This window comes from Colias croceus, chromosome 29 (assembly GCF_905220415.1).
Source record: "Colias croceus chromosome 29, ilColCroc2.1".
NCBI lineage: Eukaryota > Metazoa > Arthropoda > Insecta > Lepidoptera > Pieridae > Colias > Colias croceus.
In genome coordinates, this window is record NC_059565.1 from 4,806,894 (window position 1) to 4,831,537 (window position 24,644).

The 24,644-nt window shown below is 33.0% G+C and overlaps 1 protein-coding gene across 2 annotated transcripts in view; it reads left to right on the top strand.

Moving 5' to 3' along the window:
* The window catches only part of LOC123704294 (scavenger receptor class B member 1), an 81,471-nt gene that overhangs the window by 42,547 nt on the left and 14,280 nt on the right, over nt 1–24,644 (top strand). The window contains exons 1-4 of one of the 2 annotated variants that reach the window (XM_045652608.1): nt 2,205–2,313; nt 12,354–12,445; nt 18,480–18,640; nt 22,607–22,748. In XM_045652608.1, coding sequence (XP_045508564.1) covers nt 2,268–2,313; nt 12,354–12,445; nt 18,480–18,640; nt 22,607–22,748 — 441 coding nt within the window. In that variant the 5' untranslated portion in view covers nt 2,205–2,267. Of the gene's footprint in view, nt 1–2,204; nt 2,314–12,353; nt 12,446–18,479; nt 18,641–22,606; nt 22,749–24,644 lie in introns of those variants that run through there. The other variant, XM_045652609.1, reaches the window with a different exon arrangement.

The window sequence follows — 24,644 nt, forward strand, 5'->3', positions numbered from 1 at the left end:
AATTCAAGGTCAAATTTTGCGTAAACATGTTTACAGGCAAGTAATTTCGTTTTTGAACGTAGGTTTTATATTCTAGTCTAGTTTTCTTATTTCCTTGCTCCTCTTAAAACATCTGAGCAAATACACCTAGTAGGTATCTATATTCAATATCGTTGAACAACAGCTAAATCAACAAATTAAAATAACGTATCCGACCAGTAATTTATCAACTACTTCAATGTGGTAATTGTTACTTATTTCAAATAAATTCGTTATCTAAAAGAATTTTTTAATCAATTATGAAGTTCTTATTTATAAAGCATTTGAATGCTATATAACTGAAAATTGAATTCGTTTCATTTTTCCGATTAGTAAGTTAAAAATTCATTTATGGGTCAAGGTATACGCTTTTACAATAGAATTCCTCATAATATTAAAGAGTTCAGTAGTTCTAAATTTAAAACTTATATAAAAAATGTATTAGTTCAGAGAGCTACAGTATTCAGGAATATATGGACGATAAAAACCCATGGAGGGTTGTCGCGTAAAAACCACAGGACAGTTCTTTGGTATATTATGATATATTATGTATTTAGATATAAGTTACATATTATGTAATATCAACATGATTTTAAAAGAGCAACTATGGAGTTTCTTGCCGGTTCTTCTCCATAGATCACTGCTTTCCGAATCGGTGGTAAATGTTAAAAATAATTATGTTATGACGATTCGAAAGTGCTTCTAGAAGAAGTCTTATTGAATAAATAAATGTTTGAGTTTGAGTTTTCATTCATAAAATAAGGAAAAAACATTAGGTTGGTTCCTACCATTGATGGACTAATTCATTGCTAAGAAAAGAAAAGAGGATACTTAATTTAGATGTTTTTTATAACCCACTAGCAAACCGGGCGAACTCCGCTTCGCCACCAGAGACACCCTTTCTTTGCTATAAACCTCACGGAGCCCGAGACCTTTCCAACGAATGCAAAACCGTGGAAATCGGTTCGTGCGTTCAGGAGTTATAGCGTCAGGAAGGAAAACCCGACTTATTTTTATTATAACCCATTTGTTTAAGAGGCCTACACCACCGAAACTAGCGCCACCGAACATTTTATTTTTTTACTCCTTAACCAGATCAAATTTAAAAAATCTAGCTCGGTACCTTGCTAGTTTATAACTTGTAGTATTTTTGGTATTACTTTTCACTATTCTAACTGTTCATTATTCTAGAGAACTTTTGATTACCGCCAAAAGTGGCCACTTTTGGCGGTAATCAAAAGTTCTCCTAATTTACCGAATGCAAAATAATGAAAACATAATCACGTACATTATGACCATTTTTTGCTACTAAAGTAAAGTTAACGAGCGGTTAATTGTTGCTGAATTTTAACGGGGGACGAAAAACTATAAGGAAAATGGTTGACCAGGCTAACGTGGTCTTATCAGAACTACCGAATACATATATAAAAATGTAAAGATAATATTTTGTCGTTCTGTTTAGATGAAATTTTTGAACTACAAGGGAAATGGTTGACCAGGCGAACGTGGTCTTATTAGAACTACGAAATACATATAAAAATGTGAAATAAATTTGTCTATCTGTTTGGTTTCCAACACTGTTTCAAGAATTGACAAGGATCTGCTCATTTTTCAAGTCAATAATGTTCTTTAAAACTAGCAGAATATCTATACATCAGATCGTATAATTAAGGCTTGAAGATGATCTTGACCATTGCCTATAATATAGATTAAAGCCTGTATAAGCAGAATGACCTAGGCATCAAATTCTCAGTTTTGCGGACCATGGCTGTAGTCTATATATATTCTATAATATAGGCTATGGGCCTATGGGCATTTTATAAATAAGATATGGATTGGTTTAAATATAGGCTCCATATAAACCGGTCTATTATTTCTTATAAACAACATTGCAAGTTTTTAAACGCATTGACTGCTCTATATTCCATAACTTAAAAGTTCTGCTATCGGAAATAGAAAAAGGGTCAAAATCTAGAAATCAAGTACCACAAAATTCAAAAGATGGTCTTTATTATGCAACATAAGTAGGTCTCGTACACCGCCTCGGAGAGAAAGGTTACGAATTACGATGGATTCGTATTAAAACCGTATCATAACGCTCATTACAGCAATTGTATCAAACGGTAGAGTATTACAATTTACAATGAAATAAAAGCAATTTTCAAATGACCGAGTTAAGAGTTTCATTCGAGCGCCAGTCGACCAGCGCGCGCGCATACGTATGGTTGCTTACACCAATTTTTCGAAAAATGACCGTCAATATTTTTCGGGTCCTGCATCAGAGGAGAGGATTGCGTTAGTGCTTTTGTTTTTTAATTTAATATTTAAAATGTATAAAAATATCGGTGTATTTCGAAATAGCCTTGGCCAGTGAAATCGGTGCTATTATTGATTGCATGGATTTGGGTAATTTCAGTGGTTTGGTTTGTTTTAAGTGTGCGTAGATTGTGTTTATTGTATTGTTAACTTTGCTATAGAATAGGTAGGTCCTATGGGACCTTTATATCATCATCGTCATCAGCCCACATGCGTTCCCACTGCTGGGACACGGGCGTCTTAAGAGGGCCTTTATATGGAGTCCATAAATTTTGTTTTACTTTTTTTTTGTAATGTCAATATAGTCAAAATAATATATATCCCAAAAACAAACTAGAGCTACCAAACGTTCTCTGATTTTGTGTATAATATTATTACGTCCAAATATTGCCAAAGACAAATTGAATAACACTATGCGAAACTTTTAAATAAGATCGTGATGGTGAAATTAGAGTCATTGTGTATGAATTTTATCTTTAAACATTCCATCATGTAACAATGACCAATAAATACGTAGAAATGTATCTGTTTCGTAGAAGAGTCGTGGAAAATAACTCGTTATAATAAATTTTAATAGAATATCGGTGCCAGTTACAATTTGAGTTAAAACTCACGTTTTTAACTTTGGGTTTACCGTTTATGACTCGGATAGTGTTAAGATAACTTTATTTCTGCTTTTTGCCTTGCTCTAATATGCTGGCTAATGAGGCAAAAATAATGCCAATATATTATTTACTAATTCTTCCTAGGAGACTTCCTGGGAAGTATCTTCTGAACCAATTCTAACTATAAAATAATCGAGACATCTTTGTACAGAGATTTGGTTCTCTCAGCACTTTTCAATACGTGATGTTATGGTTAATAACCTCATCAGCAATATTCTGTATTAACTTATTTCCTATATTATAAATATACTAGGTTTCCGCCCGCGGCTTCTCCCGCGCAGTGAAAGAAAAACCCACATAGTTCCCGTTCCCGTGGGATTTCCGGGATCGCATCATTTTCCCGAGATAAAAAGTAGCCTATGTCATTTCTCGGGTATCAAAATATCTCCATACCAAATTTCATGAAAATTGGTTCAGTATTTTAGGCGTGATTGAGTAACAGACAGACAGACAGACAGAGTTACTTTCGCATTTATAATATTAGTATGGATGAAATATTTTTAAAGGCATTCTTGTCATTTTTAGGCTTGATCTTTTTCTACTAGCTACGAAATATTTGCTGAAACTAGCAGCCTTGAGTCTATTAATTTTATTTTAGTTTCTATAATTAAATAAGAAAGAAAGAAAGATCGTTTATTTGACTCCACAAACACAATTAACACAGAATACAAATTACAATAAATAAAATTAAAATTAAAACAACACAACATGAAACAAAACAATACAAGAATAATAAACGTAAGAGTAAAATAGAATAAAGTGGAGCCAAGTCAGGCAGCCACTCAGCATAAGTTGCAACATAGTTGCAACGCTGATTTTCAGTGGCCCCTCTGAAGCGATTGGAGCGATTGGAGAAATAAAATATTCTTCTTTTGCTTTGCTAAGTGTCCCTTCCACACTTAAGAAATCTTTACGATCTTGGACACCTCTGCACTGACGCTAAAATTGCAACCATGTAGGTATAGCATCACTACATAGTATAAAACAAAGTCGCTTTCTCAGTCCCTATGTCCCTTTGTATGCTTAATTAAATCTTTAAAACTACGCAACGGATTTTGATGCGGTTTTTTTTAATAGATAGAGTGATTTAAGAGAAAGGTTTTAGTATATAATTTATTAGGTTATAGACCAAGCGGGCGAAGCCGCGGGCGGTAAGCTAGTAGAAATATAATTACAAAAATATAACTTGTGTTTTAAAGTAGCATATATTCCAAAAATTGTTATGTACCCCATACTAACATTAGCTGCACCTAGATGTAAGTTAATTTTGCTCAGTTCAAACTTGTTGTTAGCATTACTGACCACACCCACTCGCAGTTCTAATCTAGCTCTTACAAATTATTTGTTTATAACCTGTTTCTAAACTACTTGATTTTAACTAGTATCATCTTATGGTCCCTCATATTTTAGGGTGAGTTTCATAGAAATAATTTTATGATTTGGTATTGCATATAATTCATATTGTTTATAATTCGTTTGCTAAGAGGAATAATAAATCTCCTTATTATCACACACTAGCTGCTCCGCGCGGTTTCACCCCCGTGGCTCCACTCCTGTTGGTTGTAGCGTGATGGTCTATAGCCTATTTAGCCTTCCTCGATAAACGAGCTATCTAACACCGAAAGAATTTTTCAAATCGGACCAGTAGTTCTTGAGATTAGCCCGTTCAAACAAACAAACAAACAAACTTTTCAGCTTTATAATATTAGTATAGATTATATTTGCATCAACGTTTTCTAGTTAGTGTTAAGATCATCAAAGGGACTTTATCTTACCATTTTTTGCAATTTTCCAGTACATTCAAAAAAACCTACTTAACAAATATTTCAGGACGATTTTCACACACGGCTCGATCTGATTCCATAAGCTTTCGCTTGTGTTATGGAAACCAGATGGCTGATAAACATACATATATATATATATATAATTATAAATAAATACTTATATAGATTATTTTATATTAATTGTCAAATACCTTTGATTTATGATGTATTGCAAAATCTCAGTAGAGAGAGGTATGAATGGTTTAAAATTACGTAACCACAAGGAAAATAGGTTATCTGTGGTCGGCCACAGCCAGTGTAGTATTTAGACCTTCACTGGAGTGAGACCTAGGTTGTCTATTTATGTTGACTGCTTTTTTAAACGCTTTTCGTGATAAAACATTAGTAAATGATGCATTTATGTAATGATCTAGCTTCGTCGTTAACTTAGTATAAGAACTGAAAAGTCATTGTGTTTTTATGGAGCGTAAATTTTAATTTTGTTTCTCTACAGAGTTTTGAAAACTGCATTCATATTCAGTCAGTAGTTAGTTGTTTTATGTGAGTACAAACTTACAGATTGATAGAAGACCAACAAAAAATTTCGTCGTGTTTTAAGTAAAAGATGTATCGGAAAGAATTTATAAGTTTATGTGCATAGGTCTATATTATAAATAGATGTGTGATGGATAACCTATCTGCACACCAAATAGAGCTAAATCTCGGTTCAGTAGTTTCGTACCTGCAGAACAACAAACATCTATATTTTAAATAAACTTTCAGTTGAATTATTATTATTTCAAAATAGATATGTACAAAAATGTTGAACACCTTTACATCAAGATTTTTACAATAAAAGGACTTCGTCTCGATTTAAAATGCGAGACAAACATAGTGTAAAACCTATACTATTTTTAAACTCAGTTTAATATTTCACCATCTTTGTATTTAAATATTTTCATTTTTTCGGATTTTAAATGTCATTTAGGTTGTTTGAACTTTCAGCCAAAGGACATTTTAATTTTAACAAACATGTTTTTTGTTCAAGTTCACTCAAATCTTGGAAATACATAAATCAAAAATTATTTAACTTGAGTTTTGGTTTTATATTATAACTCAGTTCTGCCTTAATGTTAAATGACATTTTGTCAAAAATATTATGCGTTGAATATTAAGTAACATAAATTTCTTATTTGAATATCAGCTGTTGATTAAAATCCACCTGAATTCGGTTCAGCCTACATGGAGACATTTTTCATTGATATCTGTTTCTTTTGAATTAGCCGGATATTATACAGTCTTCAGCAGACAGCAGATAGACCATTTATCGAAAATGGTCTATCTGCTATCCAAAACAACACACAACAGTAATGCCCGAGATTCATTAAACAAATAAATTATTTATTTGTCTAGTTAACTGTTCTTTGAAGAATAGAAAATCTGCTGATTTCCGGAATTACATAATATGGCATTATATTAAGTAAAATATTTTATACAAAAGTCTATGATCTAGGTATCTTTCTATGAAAGTTCATCTTAGGGCCGATTTTTCAATCCTTGGTTAAAACTTATTCATCGAATAACGTATTATACTACCATTTCAATAATGTATTGTAATTGTCCGTATTTGATAGTTAACAGGTGACATTTTAAAATGTTCGTGTAATACTTTATTGGATGGATAAATTTTAACCAAGGATTGAAACATCGGCTCTTAATCCAAAATATTTTATTCGACAGAAAACAAATGCTTGCCGTAAAAAAATAACTTATTTCGTATCAAAAGTAACTTCGCGTAATAGTGAATGTAAGCTTAACTTATTCACTATTTTGTGTTGGGTAATAGCAAGCGAGCGCTTGGTTCGGCAAGGTTAAGCGCGCCGCGCGCGGTCGGGAAATGGATGGGTGCGCACTTGAATGTCACGTGGTATCTTGCTTACTTGGCTCTTTATCAATGTGGTTTTTGTTTGTTTATCTATCTTCACGTTGTTGTTAGTTATCCTTTGCCTTGAATATATAGTTTCAATATTTTAAAGAAGAAGAGTTTGTTTGAACGCGCTAATCTCAGGAACTACTGGTCCGATTTGAAAAATTATTTCGGTGTTAGATAGCCCGTTTATCGAGGAAGGCTATAGGCTATAAATCATCACGCTGAGACCAACGGGAGCGGAGCAATGCGGGTGAAACCGCGGGGAACAGCTAGTAAGCGATAACTTTAATTATTTACACATGAAAAGGCAATAAAAATGCAATCATTCCAAAACTTGATTGCGTTATTAGTGAATTTATGAGCGCGTATTTTTTAACGATCATCCGATTTGCAATGTACAAAGCGGAAATATTTGTAACCTTGCAATTTAAATATGTACTTGACTTATAGATAGAACATAAATAACAATAATAACATAGGTATGTAAACATTTTTAAAATTGTTTAAAAATTATTTATAAAATCCAAGTAGGTACTGTATAATAAATGGTGATGAATTCTGAACATGGTTTTGACTTTTGACTATCGTGTAAAAAATATGAATTTAAAAATATGCAAAAATAAAAGTGTTAGAGATAGCCCATTTATCGAGGAGGGCTATAAGGCTATCTATTATCATCACGCTAAGACCAGAGCGGAGCAATGCGGGTAAAACCGCTTGGCCGCTTGGAACGGATTTTAAAGCTGTTTTTAAAACGCTTTTATTAGCTCTACCTGTATGTTTGTATGTAACCGACTCGTTAAGACACGATTTTGACCCACTTTAACAGTTCTAATTCAATCTTTGTTTACTTAACAAGGATCGGTGACAGTAATAAGTTCATGATGACTTTTAGCGTGTTTTTTAGATATTTTTTATATTATTAACCAGCGGTCCGCCCCGACTTCGCCCGTGGTACATATTCACGTTTTCTCTACATAAGAACCATCCTCGAACTTCAAGGAATATTATTAAAAAAGAATTAACGAAATCGGTTAAGCCGTTCTCAAGTTATGCGCTTACCAACACATTTTGGGATTCATTTTTATATTATTAGATTATTTTGAAAGAATGCAATGGTTGAAGAAGAAGGTTTATACAATTTACTATAAGTATATAGAATATATAATTTATTAAGTTTAAGACAACTCGAGTAAAGACGCAAGCAACAGCTAGTATTTTTTTATAAGAATTAATTTCTCAAATCGGAAACAGAGCGAAGCGTGAACATAATAATAAATAACTGTAGGGGATGACGTATGTGGTATGCGTGAAAGTGTTGTTTGTGTGTCTGTTACTCGGGGCGAAAATGACTGGTCAGTTTGTGATGCAGTTTGGGTGAGTGATAGTTTGGAATTTTGGATAACTTGTACAGAAAAATATAGCGAAAAAAGCTGGATCGTGACTAGTTATGTGATATAGTTTTCATGAATGATAGTTTTTATTTTGTGGAGGATAAATTCTAAAAACAAAATCAGGCTCAGAAATTTACCTAAAGTAAGGAATATCTTCAGTCTTCACTCTTCACATGCATACGAACCTAGCAAAAACTCGGATTCTCGTATAAAAAAAATGTGTGCGTGTACTACTGTGTACACACATAAGAAGTGAAACTTCTTTATGACCTTATTTTTAAAAAAATAATTTTCTATATGCAACTTTACAGAAATACGTCGAATCACGCGTGGTAGGGATAAGAAAAAGATGGCGCGTAACGAAAAAATGTCACGCGTAACGAAAAAATGTTACACTAAATTTTTTTACAACCCAGATAAAGAAGTTTCACATCAACAATCTCGCTACAAACTCTTGTGCAATATTTCCAATATCCAAATATAAACAAAATAGCACAAGTCAAGTGCCTTATTATTTGCTAAAAGTATAAAAAGTGTACAATTCACTTCCTGATGGACCGTTTCGTTGAAGTACGTGAAGATATTTTTCTGTCGCCATATTGAATGTATCGTTAATAAAATTCGACTCTATTACTATAACAATAAGGTGTTATTTGTAATGTGTGGTGTAAGTTTTTGTAGTCGCTTCAAACGGTCATAATCTATAGACAATTTTCAACTTAATGCTTAAAAAAATAAGGTATATTATAATAAGGTATATTTTTAGATTGTGTATTGTAAGTTTTTGCTAACGCTATAAGCGGTTATAAGCTGTACGAAATGAAAGACAAATTTCAACTCAAATTTTAAAGAAATAAGGTGTATTTTCAAGTGTTTGGTGTAACTTTTTGCTGACGCTTCAAGCGGTTATAATTCATGTGCCAATAGTGTAAGAGTCGCTTTTTGCGTGCGATTTACTTGGCATTTTTGCTCAATTTATTGAGAAATATTGTTACGTGCTTAATGAGTGAGATGGAAGTGATATTTAAGTTTGTTTACTTTTATGTGCATTATAATGTTCGTTAGTTGGGGAAAAGGGTATTTAAAAACTTTCTAAGGCTTAAAACTGTGTTTTTGGCTATATATGGGTTTTAATGTTATTTTTAATGTTTTGTAAACTAAATAAATAAAAGAAATATACTGATTATGTAATGTTTGAGACGGTTTAAATGGCGATTTCGGCTACATAAAGGTCACTGTTATGATGTTATGTTGTCTGTTAAATAATTAAATAAGTATGTTATGTAAGGTAAAAGTAGGTAATCTATACTAATATTATAAAGCTGAAGAGTTTGTTTGTTTGTATGAACGCGCTAATCTCAGGAACTACTGGTCCGATTTGAAAAATTATTTCGGTGTTAGATAGCCAATCGAGGAAGGCTATAGGCTATATTATAATATCATAAATCATTACGCTGAGATTAACAGGAGTGGAGCACTGCTGGTAAAATCGCAGGGCACAGCTAGTAACATACTTATATTATAACTGATTGTGCGAATCTATGATCGGCCCTAATTATTTCCATTTTTCCATTTAGGGCCGATTTTTCAATCCATGGTTAAAACTTATCCGCCCAATAAAGTATTACACGATAATATTAAAATGTCACCCGTAAACTTTTTAGCTTTGCTCCAATATAAAAAATAAACGTGCTGTCAAACACACACACACACACACACACACACACACACACACACACACACACACACACATGCACACACACACTCATACAGATATTTTATTAAATTCTTTCTTTTCTTTTGTTTTGTTTCATTCATATTGTTTTATTTCTGTTTCTGTGTCTAATAGTGTTAAGGAAGAGCGGAACCTCCTGACACAAGCATTTATTTGCTTACTAGGAGTGTTCCAATCACAAATAAGTTAAGGACCTATAATTGTAAAAAGAAGAAATAAATAATTTGAATTTGAATTTTGAAACTGTCAAAGACGGGCAAAGAATACATTTTTTGAAATGGTAGTTATTCGACGAATAAGTATTAACCAAGGATTGAAAAATCAGCCCTTAATTATGAAGTTTAGAACTCAGATAGTTAAATAGATAGTAGTTACCTTTCAAAAAATAAATAGAATCGATGTTAGTGATGTTACCAATTTTTATCTTACTGTTTTGCTTCCGATTTCTTCAATTTTGAATGTACGGAAAACAGTACAAGTTTGTGTTATATGAATCTCTGGTATCTAGGTCAGATTCGATGCACGCCTGACTCGGCATTCCACAGTGGTAGTAAACTAACTTTTACTAGATGATTTAACTGTGTTTTTGTAATAGATTTAAACAATACAAAGTATATTCAGGGTTATTGTAAACAACTAAAAAGTTTGTTTTTTCTAGAATCAGCCAGATGAGCTTACAAACGTTTGAAAAACTGGAATCGGATTTATGAAATGAAAATATGTTATTTACACTTGTAAAAGAGTTATTTAGAATAGGTATTAAATTGACTTTGAAATACTTTTCTAGTTACAAAATTATCAACTTCTTAAAAGGAAGAATCTGTTATTTACTTATTTAATTTGTCTTTTCTGAAATAGGTATGGTCTGTTTTAAATTTAATACATAGATAAATGTTGTAGTCTGGATTGGCATATTGATCTAGCAATATGCATCTAGCATAGGTGTGTAAACTTTTTTTAAATTGTCTAAATCTATATTATAAAGCTGAAAAGTTTGTTTGTTTGAACGCGCTAATCCTAGGAATTACCGGTCCGATTTGAAAAATGATTTCGGTGTTAGATAGCCCATTTATCGAGGAAGGCTATAAAATCATCACGCTAATACCAACTGAAGCGGAGCACTGCGGGCTAAACCGCGGAGCGCAGCTAGTAGAATTATAAAGCTGAAGAGTTTGTTTGTTTGAACGCGCTAATCCTAGGAACTACTGGTCCGATTTCAAAAATTCTTTCGATGTTAGATAGCCCATTTATCGAGAAAGGCTATAGGCTATATATCATCACGCTAAGATTGATCCGCTCTTGTTGGGAGCGGAGCAATGCGGTTAAAACCGCATAGCACTGCTAGTCTAAAACCATTCTAGCATCACAAGAGTCTTACATAAAAGGAAGTTGATGACATTGCCATCTTGTTAACTTATTAACTTACATACAAACTTCCGTTTACATCACTCGTGATTACGGTGGAGTTAATTGTGCTGTTTATGTTAATAGAATTGTATTGTTGTGGTTTGATTGGGCATGACTGGATAATTTGAACTTGGAGGAATTCTGCGTGCTTAGGAGTTGTTGATTTTGGTAGTGGCGGGGTTAGGTTTAAGTTAAGATTTTTATATAGACAAAAAAGAGCGTGTAGATCTACCTATTGGCGCGCTTAGAGTAAAATTTCAAGGTCGCGTCATGGCAATACCGTCACGTCACCTCGTAATGAGACGATTTGGGTAGGTATCTTTGAATCTTGCCAAAGAAGCTTCACTTCTGACGCGTATGTACTCGGTACACAAGCTATTTTTTTGTTTTTTATAATTAAATACTAGCTTTCCGCCTGTGGCTTCGCCCGCTTTGTCTAAAACCTAAATTACATTATAAAACCTTCATCGAGAATAACTCTACCTAACCTATTAAAAAAATCGCATCAAAATCCGTTGCTTAGTTTTAAGCATACAAAGGGACATAGGGACAGAGAAAGCGACTTTGTTTTATACTATGTAGGTAGTGATTAACCTTGCGTCTTGTTTATTATTAAAACAATTGAAAAACAATGGATTACACACTCTTTGGTTTTCACGACATGTGTCATTGTTAGAAGCATTGACCGTGAACAAAGATTATTTATTTTTTATATTGTATTTGTTTAGGTGCAGTCAAAGGTTGAATTTGATTTTGATTTGTTAATTTTGTTGGTTTTTACATGTTTTGGCTTTGTCATGTCATGTTTTTGTTGTTTCATTATTATGTATTTTTTTTAGGTACCTGTGTTAATAGGGACCTTCGTATATGTTGCGATTTTTTACAAAGTTAATAATAAAATATATAATACTTACGCAATAAGATAACGATTGAAATGCTTCATTTTGCTTTAAATTTTTACTTTCACATAAGGTTATTTTTATCTCTGTTATATTGTATCTATTCATATGTCAATAACATCACACCTTCCAAACGTATGGACCAATACTTTATACAGTATTATATACATACAATATAAATACTTACATATAAATAATGTAAAAAAACATGTTTGTTTGTCCACAGGGTTCGTACTTGCATCAGCCGTGGTGCTGCTCCTCCTCGGCATTATTTGCGCGATATTCTTCAGCACGTGGGTGCGACTGTTTATTGACCATGTAAGTTCATACTCAAACTCATAGCGTGAATCAATGTTTAGAACTAGCTCTACATCTTACTCTAATTCTACTTCTAGCTCTATAACTCTATATCTTTGAATAACTCTAAATCTTACTCTATCACAAACTCTATTTTTATTTATTTATTATACTTTATTGCATTAAAAAAATACATAAACACATATAACAAAGACAAGACTACAGAAACAGCAAAGGGCGGCCTTATCGCTAGGTAGCGATCTCTACCAGGCAACCCAAGAATGAGAGGAAATATAACAATATGATGTGGGTGAGCAAAAATAAGGCAATACTAACTTATTGAAAAATGTACAAAATAAACATATACAAAGAAAACATAAGTACTTACTAATAGTAATATAAAATACATAAAATATATAATATAAATACATAAATGCGATAATAATTATAATAAATAATTATACATACACCTACATACTTACAATACATACAATAAATACATAAATACACATACAAATATATATTCATAGCACATATACAATATACATATGTACAAATTCAAACTATAAATTAAACTCAAATATTTATCTACTCAGCTAAGCTCGTAGTTAAAGTTTTGTTTTTACTTTATTTTATTTTATATTTGTAGCACTGCACTGTAGTTAGTTTCTGTGATCTGTGGTAGTACCTATTCCATGGGCGTAGCCACGGTGGGGCAGGGTGGGGCACTTGCCCCACTCTAGCTTTAACCTGGAAGGTAGGTAGATACCTAACCAAATCTAAAAATTGAAGTAAGTACCTACTAACTCTTTTGACTGACTAACACCTAACAAGTGTCATACGCCCAGCGACCAAACGGCTGAAGATTTTTGGATCTATTTCGTGGTGTGGTAGGTGAACTATTGTTCAAAGAATAATTCGAATAACGAATTACACACGAAAAAAGAAAATAGCTAAGGTTTCTATGTTACATGAACTGTAAGAAAAATGAGTATAGTACCCCGATTAGTTACCCCACTAACTTATCCAATTTCACTTTTGTTGTTTTACACGTTCTACAACTCACTGATACTTTTTACTTTCGCAAATGCCTTCGCGAATGCCATGCCATCGCGAATGCCTTCGCGAGTGCCTTCGCGAATGCCTTCGGATACCTGGATATAACTTTGGGTACATACTTGGTACATACAGTTGCTAGTTACATATTATTTTTTATTGTTGCCCCACCTTGAGCCCATGGCTAGCTACGCCCATGACCTATTCTATAAATGAAATAGTAGATAGGAACTAGGGAATCATCAGATGACTAAAAACATGTTTATTTAAGTAAGTACCTACCTCTAATTTATTAAAGACCGAATCACGCTCCAGCTTCTCTATTTACCTTTTTTTATTAGTATTTATGTAAGGTAACTTTTATATTTTACACAAATAATTTATGAATATATTTATACACGAGTAGAGATTTAATATGGAAATAATACGTAGGTACAAATCTATAACCTAGATCCGACCAAGTCATAGATAAGTACTAGATAGGAATATCCGTAGAACCTTGAAAGTTCAAGCGGGCTAAAAGACGCAAATGCCTGCCTAATGACGCGAAAGATTACTTATACGATACGATCATACGATATTTTTATAAGGCACGATATGTCGTGTCGAAATTATTGTTACATTCACAGAAAGCTGAATGTCACTTTTACTTTTATTAACGTGTAGTTTTATTTCTCTTTGAATTATAATAACAGCAGTTAAATGTTGTGTACGTGACGTTATTACACAAATTTTTCTAAAGTACCATTTTTCTAACACAATATCTGTTAAATCTTAAATTCCTTGTGATTATATCTTGTTTCGCGTATAATTTGTTGAAGTAAATTACAATGCTAAACTTTCGAAACATCGTTTATAATATTTTATTCTATTCGTATAGTTACTGGGAATTAAAAAAGGCGATTACCTGGATTTTTGCATAGATATAATTTACTCAAACAGGGAATTTTTGTACTGCGTATGTGTTCAAGTTCTCTCAATTTTACCAGCCACGCTGTGTGAAAAGTAATTGACACACATACATACAGACATTATGTACACAATACACATTTGCAAAAGCGACTAGAACTTATCACATCAAAATGATAAAATACCAGTTAAAACAGCCATAACTGGATTACAAATTGCCAAATCTTCTAATCTACAGCTAACTAACGATAAAAAGGCACGTAACAAAAAGTCGTTTAGTCACAGCGGTCGTGTCGTAATCGTGGATTATAAAACCGCTGTTTATCCTCGACCCGATAACGCCACAGTATACAGATACAACCAGTAGGGAAACTTCATACAACGCGTTCGAAATCTCTCACGCACACAAGTAAGCGTGTTAACGAGAATCGTAAGGGTACTATAGGAGGGAACTTGCTATTGTCAAATAATAAATCCATCCATACTAATATTATAAATGCGAAAGTAACTCTGTCTGTCTGTCTGTTACTCAATCACGCCCTAACTACTGAACCAATTTGCATGAAATTTGGTATAGAGATATTTTGATATCCGAGAAAGGACATAGGATAGGTTTTATCCCGGAAATCTCACGGGAACGGGAACTATGCGGGTTTTTCTTTGACTGCGCGGGCGATGCCGCGGGTGGAAAGCTAGTAATAAATAAATTCTTTATTTGACAACAAAAAATGTTTTTTAAAATAACGTGTGTTCGTCGGGTGTAAAGGTACTTTTGTCGTATGTAAAGAACCGCTGTAGCGCAGTGGTTAGAATACTGCTAAAATTATAAATGCAAAAGTTTGTATGTTTGTTGGTTTGTTACTCCTTCACGCAAATACTACTGAACCGATTACAATGAAATTTAGCATTGAATAGCACAATATAGAGGTTATCCTCTTGGATTAACAATCATGATAGGTTTTATCCCGGATATCGCACGGGAACGGGAACTATGCGGGTTTTATCCTTGAAAACGCGGGCGAAGCCGTGGGCGGAAAGCTAGTGTTGAAATAAAATTAAACGCTAGCAAAGTTCATAGCTCTATAATAATACTGACAACGGGATTTTTGCCCATCCGGTTTGAATATTAATTAGTTTAATTCACTTATAACTGGATAAGATAATGCCGTTATGTATTATTCACTTAAATATTTTTTTATGTATTTTGCTAAGTATAAAAGTGGAGCTAGCTGAATGTGTTTCTTATTAACTGACTTCAAAAAAAGAAGGAGGTTATCAATTCGGCCGGTATGTTTTTTTTATGTATGTACACCGATTACTCCGAGGTTTCTGAACCGATTTACGTGATTCTTTTTTTGTTCGATGCGGGATGTTGTAAAATTTTATTCGGATAGGCCCAGTAGTTTTTATTTTATGAGCATTTTTGTCTATATTTGTAAAGGTTGCAAGTGCAAGTTTGAAGGCGGTTGTTTTTAACGCAGTTATTGTCTTGAAAAGTTCCAAATTTATTCCGTATACACTGTAAAGTTTAGATTATTATATTTTTTTGTAAATTTGGTTCTACAAAAGTGTTTTAGGAATTAATTACAGTTGGTTTATAGATAATATTATTTGCTCATAACATTACTGCATGAAAATTTTGTTTTATTTTTTTGTGATATTTTAGTAAATTTTGATTTATTTATATTTAAATTTAATGATAATGATAGCTTAGAAATCTAACAAATATTTGCGTTTAGAAATTTAAGACTTTTTAACGGATTTTAAACGCGATTTAATCATTATATTATTCTCGTAAAATCAAACACTAGAAAATACAAAATATTTGCGTTTAATTCTTTTGTATGTAAAGGAATGTCGTAACAGATTTTGATGATTAAATTTGTACAAAAGAAAAGAAAGTCTTTGCTCAATAACTCGATCATTAATTAGTTTGAATTGTAATCTATGTCACAATATACTAGATAAATAAATAAATAATATTTCATATATATATTTTCAGGACAATTTTCACACACGGCACGATCTGATCCCATACTAAGCTTTCGCTTGTGTTATGGAAACCAGATGGCTGATAAACATACATATATGTATATAATTTCAAATAAATACTTATATAGATAATTAACACCCAGACACAATCAATATTCTGATCAATCCTATTCTTAGTTGGATAACAATATTTGCTACTATCTGCATTTTCATGGTGCAACTCTATGACCATAACAATAAGAACAAGGTTATAAGTAGGTACCTACTGTGCTTAATGCATTCGTCACACTCCCACGTGATTTGGCAATAGAAATAATGCTTGATGATAATGTTGTGGGTTCAAGGGTTTTAATAATTGCATCTTATATACAATAATATATAAAAATGGTTAATGGTTGACGGGTCAATCGTGGCTTTGCTAGGGTTAAGGTTAGCTGTGAACTGTGGGATATAACAACTTTGTCGTGGACCCACGGGTACAATATCAAATTAGATTTTGTGTAGGTACATAATATGTTATTTAAGTGAAACTTCTTTATCGGTTTTGGAAAAAAATTAGTGTAACATTTTTCCGTTACGAGCCATCTTTGATTCGACGTATTTCTGTAGAGTTGCATAATATAGTAAATTATTTTTTGAAAAATAAGGTCATAAAGAAGTTCCACTTCTTACGTGTGTACCTACACTAGTACACGCACACATTTTTTTTTCGATTTAAACTGAAAAGCTTTACAATTACAAGTTAAAAGATGTCTACTTTGCATGAGCTTTACTTGCGTTGGGGATATTATAATTACTTTAAAAGTTATCAGCTTGACAACTATTTGATACTAGCTGTTCCCCGCGGTTTCACCCGCATTGCTCCGTTCCTGTTGGTCTTAGCGTGATGATATATAGCCTATATCCGTCCTCGATAAATGGGCTATCTAACACCGAAAGAATTTTTCAAATCGGACCAGTAGTTCCCGAGATTAGCGCGTTCAAACAAACAAACTCTTCAGCTTTATAATATTAGTAGGTATAGATTTTTCCACTATATCTGTAACAACGAAAACTTCCACATAATATCTTCTTATTTTTATTTTATTTTTATTTTATTTATTTAGGTTATCCAACATCAGTCACAACAATAATTAGAGCTAGGGTACATAATATAACAAAAAAAAAGACAATTGTGACAAACATTTACAGGATAACACAACATGATTAATGAGTCAAGTCACTATGTGGTATACAAAGCAAAAAAAAATAAATAAATAAAAAGTAAACAAAATCAAGATAATTCCTTTAAATACTTGCGGATTTTATTACAGCTGTCGTGAAAAATATCAATAAAATTGGCATGCTCGTTAACCAACTTACTTAATCTACAAATGGGTGAATTTCGGCCAAATACGGTCCTACGCAGAGGAGGAGCCAAAGGTGTAATTTTATTACGCGGGTACCTAGTAGGAACTCTGAGATTAAATTTATTTAATAGTTGTGGACAATCAATTTTATTCTGGAAAATTTTGGTGACAAAAATAATATCCGAAAATATAAAACGGTTTTCCAGAGATATAATGTGAAAATGCGACAAACGCCTCTGGTATGAGGTGAGCCTTTTGTGAGATAACCTGCTAGAGAAACTCAGGTGCCATAAGAATTTCTTTTGTATACGTTCAAGTCTTAGAGTGTGTGTTCTATTTTCATTATCCAATTATACACATTTTTATTTCTTTATCAATTTACACATATACTTATCTATTTATACCTGTATCTATTCCGTAATCATCTATGTATTTATAACTATATCTATCGTATTTTTACTTATACATCTATTTATACCTATAATATATCTATCGTATTGTTACCTATACACCTATTTATACCTACACTAGCGGTCCGCCCTGGCTTCGCCCGTGGTACATATTTCGAAATAAAAGGTAGCATATGTTCTTCCTTAGGGTCTAAAGATTATCTGTGCCAAATTTCATCAAAATCGGTCCAGTAGTTTATGCGTGAAAACCATACATACATACCTTTCTTCTTTATAATATTAGTATAGATCTATCGTATTCTTAACTATATACCTATTTATACCTCTACCCATCCACAGGAGCTGGTGCTTCGCCCCGGCTCGATGACGTTCGAATGGTGGGCGAGGCCGCCGGTGCGTCCCTTCGTTCGAGTGTATGTGTACAACGTGACGAACGCTGATGAGTTTCTGAATAATGGCTCCAAGCCGATACTGGATGAGCTCGGACCTTATGTTTACTCGTAAGTGTGCTGTTTGTATTGTTAAGCGTCCTACTGTAACTTTACACTAAGAGCTAGCGCGCAAGAGCAACTTTTGTCTCCGCAACTATTTTGTCTCTCCCATCAACTCTATGGGCTAGTAAGAAAGTGCGCGCACGTAGCGACGCAACTCCCCATAGAGTTGATGGGAGAGACTCAATAGTTGCGGAGACAAAAGTTGCTCTTGCGTAAGTAGCTCTCACATTTTGTTTCAAAAGGATATGTTCCAACTTCGGAGTGACGTCCCCGTTGTTTTAAATTTGCGGAGTAATTAAAGCAAAAAAATAAATAAATAAATATAACTAAAACGTTTCAAATTAAATGTATGGGATATGAATATGCCATAGTTAATGTATAGGATTGTTTAATTTGGTTTAATGTTACATATTTTTTGGATATTTCTCGTTTTATTTTTAAAAAAGTTTTTATTGTTATTTTACACATTAGGTATTGTACTTTCGATATCAGTTAAGAGGTTTTTGATAGTTGGTTTTTGAAATAGTTAGGTAGGTACTGAATAATCGCCTGTGCACACTTAACGATTACACCCTGCTTATATTAACAAATATGTAAAACTTTTCCGTGTTCTTTACCTACATTGATAGTTAAAGTAATAAGCAGTGCTTATATATAGCGATGACAAAACACCAACTTTCCAAGAAATCGTATTTAAAACAACCTCATACAAAACTCGTTTTAATCGCACCGCTATGTTAAGTGCTATTGCATATAAAAGACTAGACTTCTGCCCGCGGCTTCGCCCGCGTTTTCAAAGGAAAACTCGCATAGTTCCCGTTCCCGTGGCATTTCCGGGATAAAACCTATCCTATGTGTTAATCCAAGTTACCCTCTATATGTGTGCTAAATTTCATTGTAATCGGTTCAGTAGTATTTGCGTGAAAGAGCAACAAACACACACACATCCTCACAACCTTTCGCATTTATAATATTAGTAGGATTTTATTTTAATACGCGTTTAGAATAGAATTGCGAAAGATTTTGCACAAGCGTTTGTATACTCAACTAATTATTAAACAAAATCATAAAAATACTTAGTATTTATTCTGTTACTTTTTACACCAGAACTGCTGAACAGATTTGTGTGGTTTTTATTACAGAATACGACAAAGACTATCGCCCTCATGCTATCTTATAATATCAAAAATGCACATTCAATCTTTATTAAAAATACACTACTAGTGTCTGTCTGTATGTCGGGGCTAAACTCAAAAATAATTGCTTGGATTAACTTCGAATTATACATAAATATTACTAATATATTATCATCACGCTAAGACCAAAAGGATGGGGCAATGCGGGTAAAACCGCGGGTCACAGCTAGTAGATAATAATTGTGTAATAATGTCCTATAATATTTATTTATTACAAAATAAATGCATCTATTTATTAAACAACGATGCAGATGCACATTAAAATAAATATTCCAATAAATATCATCATCACTAGATAATAAATCCTTGAACTCGAACCTCTAGTCGATAGTCGATAGTCGTTAGTCGATAATGACAAATCAGTCGATCGACTAATCTATTCAAATCGACTACCATCACGCGATATGGCATGTGCATAATTGGGATTTAACGAGTTGCATATGGATACCAGGGCCGGATTTGGAATGATAAATTTGAGGCCCTGAGAGTATAGAATTTATTTTTGTTTTTTTTTGGTTGTTTGTTTGAACGTGCTAATCTCAGGAACTACTGGTCCGATTTGAAAAATTCTTTCGGTGTTAGCTAGCCCATTTATTGAGGAAGGCTATGGGCTATAGGATCATCACGCTAAGACCAACATGAGCGGAGTAATGCGGGTAACACCGCAGGGCACAGCTAGTGTAATATATAGGGCCCGATAGTAGTATAATTGTATGATGTATCGTGTATTTATCGTTGTACGAGGTTGGGATACTTAGATACAGCCGTAATATATTGAAAAAATACAATAATTTAAATATATGTATATTATTAAATATTTTTGTGATGAATAAACTAAAAAAAGGAAATTCAATAAGTTAGGTCATTCCTGAGTCACAGAATACATAATAGTAGCTAAACGCTACAGAACGGACACTCTCCGCCTCCCGCCAAAATTAAACACTTACCTCACCCCGCACGATCAGACATGTTATGGTACCCATTTCCCCGCAAGGACGATACCAACGACGTCTTAGACGAAACGCAACGAAGATTGACAACATTAATCAAATTGACATAAAGTAATTTTATTATTTTGGATTTGTGATTATCGTTTTTCGTAGAAAATGGTTAAATATTGTGCTGTTTACGGATGTATTTCATCAGAAAAACGCGAATTTTTTTTTACGCTAGTCACAAATGTGCCAACCATAAAGCGTTAACACACACATTTGCAGTCTCTACAGTGTGACTGTCAAAACAATCATTTTGTATGGAGTGTCCGGGGTGTGCCTGAGTGACATAAAACGCTTATTTTTGTTTATCTGTTTATTTTTGTAGTCTTGCTATAAATATATTTTATTAATAAAACATTATTAAAGCTTCATATCCTTTCTTTGAATGTATACAATGTAGTGAATAAACACCTCGACGGTTTCTAGCTATCAATCGTGGTTTGCATGTGTTATTAGTCACGACGCCTACTACCTTGCTTACTTAGGTTACACTTCACTATTACATATCACTACATAGTATAATAGATAGCGTCGTTGTCGAGGAAGGTTTTAATATAAGATTTCAGTTTTAGATAACGCGAGCGAAGTCGCGAGCTAACTAAACGAAACTAAAGCCTTGTTAAAGTACGTCCCTGTTAGAAAATTAGTGTCTGAATGTCTTGAATTTAAAAGGTCATGGAATACCATGACCTTTTAAATTATATGCAATCTTCTCCACTAATCATGGTCATGTGAAAAACATCGGATGGTTGTAATTCTCTTACAATGTTTTAAACCAGAATTAACTTATCTATGAACATAAAAAGGTTCGTAAAATTTATAATAGGTATGTGCAATGAAATTATTTGTTGTTTATCTGAAATAGCATGACTTAAATTTTGTTTAAGAGCATTTGTTTTTATTGGTTTTAACCCAGATATCGCAATATCCAGATATATTCACTTTGTCAGAATAGATTTATAGGCTGATAAATAAAAAAGACGTGTGTCACTCGGGGACTGCCGCGGTAAAGCTATTGCATGCTATGCCTTCAAGCCACACCTCCGCCCGTCGGTGTGGGGAGCGTGAGGTTTTTTCGTTACGGAATTTCTGGATTCGGTCCCCGTGCTCAAGGCCCGCGATAGAAGGTATGCAATAGCTTAATATCTAATAGAGGATAAAAATCATTCAAATTTAAATTCGACCTTGCATTGCATTGCATGCTTTTTGAATATTCATGGTTTATTCTAAAAGCAATAATAGGCCGTAATTAACTGTAAATTATTCATTCTTAAAAAATATATATTATGTAACATTTCATATGCATATATAATATATTTAATTCGCTTTAATTCCTATAAAATAATTAAAATTACTCGATACCTAGTTTAAAATAATCGTGACCTATGAATTATTTTATGTTTATTAAAAATGTTTAATTCGAAATACAAAATTTACAAACGTTTATAAATTTGACCTTTTCATGCCAAATATTATATAAATGTGACATAACATAACTTTTATAGAGCCCTCTTCACAATGGGCAGCGTGGGGCGAGTAGAGACAATCACGATAGTGTAGAAGGGCTAAATGTCTGTGGTCATATTATCATTGTTTGTAGTATGATAATTCATAATCGCCGTAATGGCGGCAAGCATCGACCATCATTTGTTGGGCCAACGCTGCCCATTCTGAAGAGGCCCAAGTCATTCTCGACCGCTCTTCTCTTTTCTGCTTAGTAGTAAGTTAGTATATGTAGATATTTATTGTGTTATTAACATGATTTATTTCATCACCAACAGTGAAGAATGGGAGAAGATGAACATCACAGACAACGAGAACGGCACATTGTCGTTTTTCTACCATCGCACGTATACGTTCATGCCGGAATTGAGCGCGGGGCCCGACGATGACTCTGTGGTGGTGCCCAATATACCTATGTTGGTGAGTAATACATGTTACTTTGTTTCTAAAATACATAGGGGTAGTCACACGTTACATATACCCAAGCATATACCTATCTACCGTAGCACTTTGACAACGTGTGACTGCGGTTTTCCAAATATGAAAATTTATCTCTACATAGTGGAATCGGTAGCCAGCTATCTCTATTTAAAAGGTGTGTTTTTAACTTCTTACGTACTCACAGAAATAAAATAATTACCTAGTTGATAATATTATAGTCTTACCTCTAGTTTTTTTTCCATGACATAATTTAATCTATACTAATATTATAAAGCTGAAGAGTTTGTTTGTTTGTTTGTTTGAACGCGCTAATCTCGGGAACTACTGGTCCGATTTGAAAAATTCTTTCGGTGTTAGATAGCTCATTTATCGAGGAAGGCTATAGGCTATATACCATCACGCTACGACCAACAGGAGAGGAGCCACGGGGGTGAAACCGCGCGGAGCGGCTAGTTTTAGCATATATGTATTGTCAAATTTTGTTATGTAGTTTTCGTGAAGAAACTGCTTTCATTATCTAATTGTAATATTCATTAAATATATAATGTTACAGATAAAGTTATGTACGCCGTTATTGTCATACATCTTAGATACTATGTTCAATGTTTATTCTTGTAATGTTTCGTATTATGTATGATGTGGTGTTACTCAAGTCTCAAATAAATAAATAAAATATTGCATACTTCAGAATAGTATTGTATGACATTATTGTCAATTTACAACGAAGGCATCTTGGTAGAGTCTACTGTGTCCATTTACTTGCAACTACATTAGCAACTTTGTTCAGTTCAGTATTCTGAAAACCTTGTTTTATACTTTTTCGGCGCCGTTTTTTGTCGTAGTTGGGTTTTATTTTTTTTTTTACTTTTTATTATGTATATAAGATACAAAATAAATAAAAAATCAGTTCAAGTTAATGACCTACTAATGGAAACGATAAAAAACATATTCAACAAATAGACGTTTAAAATAATGGAATGAAGTAGCAAAAAACAGAATTACATAAACCACTCACCGTATTTAATTATAATTATTTTAAATGTACAAATAATTATTTTAATCGTACTGTTTTGTGTAATAATATAAGTTATGTAATTGTTTCGAATTTAAATGTTTTACTGAGTTAAATACATGCATAATGTTAATTTTTATGTTTATTTTAATTTGAATACAGTTAGGTAAAAAAAATATGTTTTGTAATATGTTTTTGATTTAATTTATTTTAATTTATACAACAGCCCCCTCGACTCAAAATAAAAACTGAAAATAAGTACATAATTTAGCATAAGTTATTTCAGAATAAGTAGCTTGTTACTAGTGTAATATATTTCAGAATACCTAAGGAGATTGTTACTAGCGAAATAATTTTTGCAGTTATTGTTTGTTCGATAAAATAGCAATTCTAGCTAGTATATATTGTAGTTTTTTATTTATTCTAATGGAAAATTTGTAATCAAGCATACAACAATTATTATAATGTAAGATTTTTTATTAAACTAAGGGCTTCGTTCACCATCTCCAAGTAAAGCGTTGATTAGTTACTTCTTAATTAACGTTAATCAGCAAGTAAAGGTTACGAGTATCTTTTGTCAATTTCACAAACGAAACATAAGCTCCGAGTAACAACTTACTGGTTAAATGAGTAACGGAACAAATCGTACGTAATAAGTGTGGATTGTGTAGGTACATTAGCTAATCATCGAAAAAGATAGAGCTATTAATGCATATCAGATCATCCTATCCTCTAAAAAGCCATATTATCATCTATACTTATTACTTATAATATTATAAAGCTGAAGAGTTTGGTTGTTTGTTTGTTTGAACGCGCTAATCTCAGGAACTACTGGTCCTATTTAAAAAATTTTTCGGTGTTAG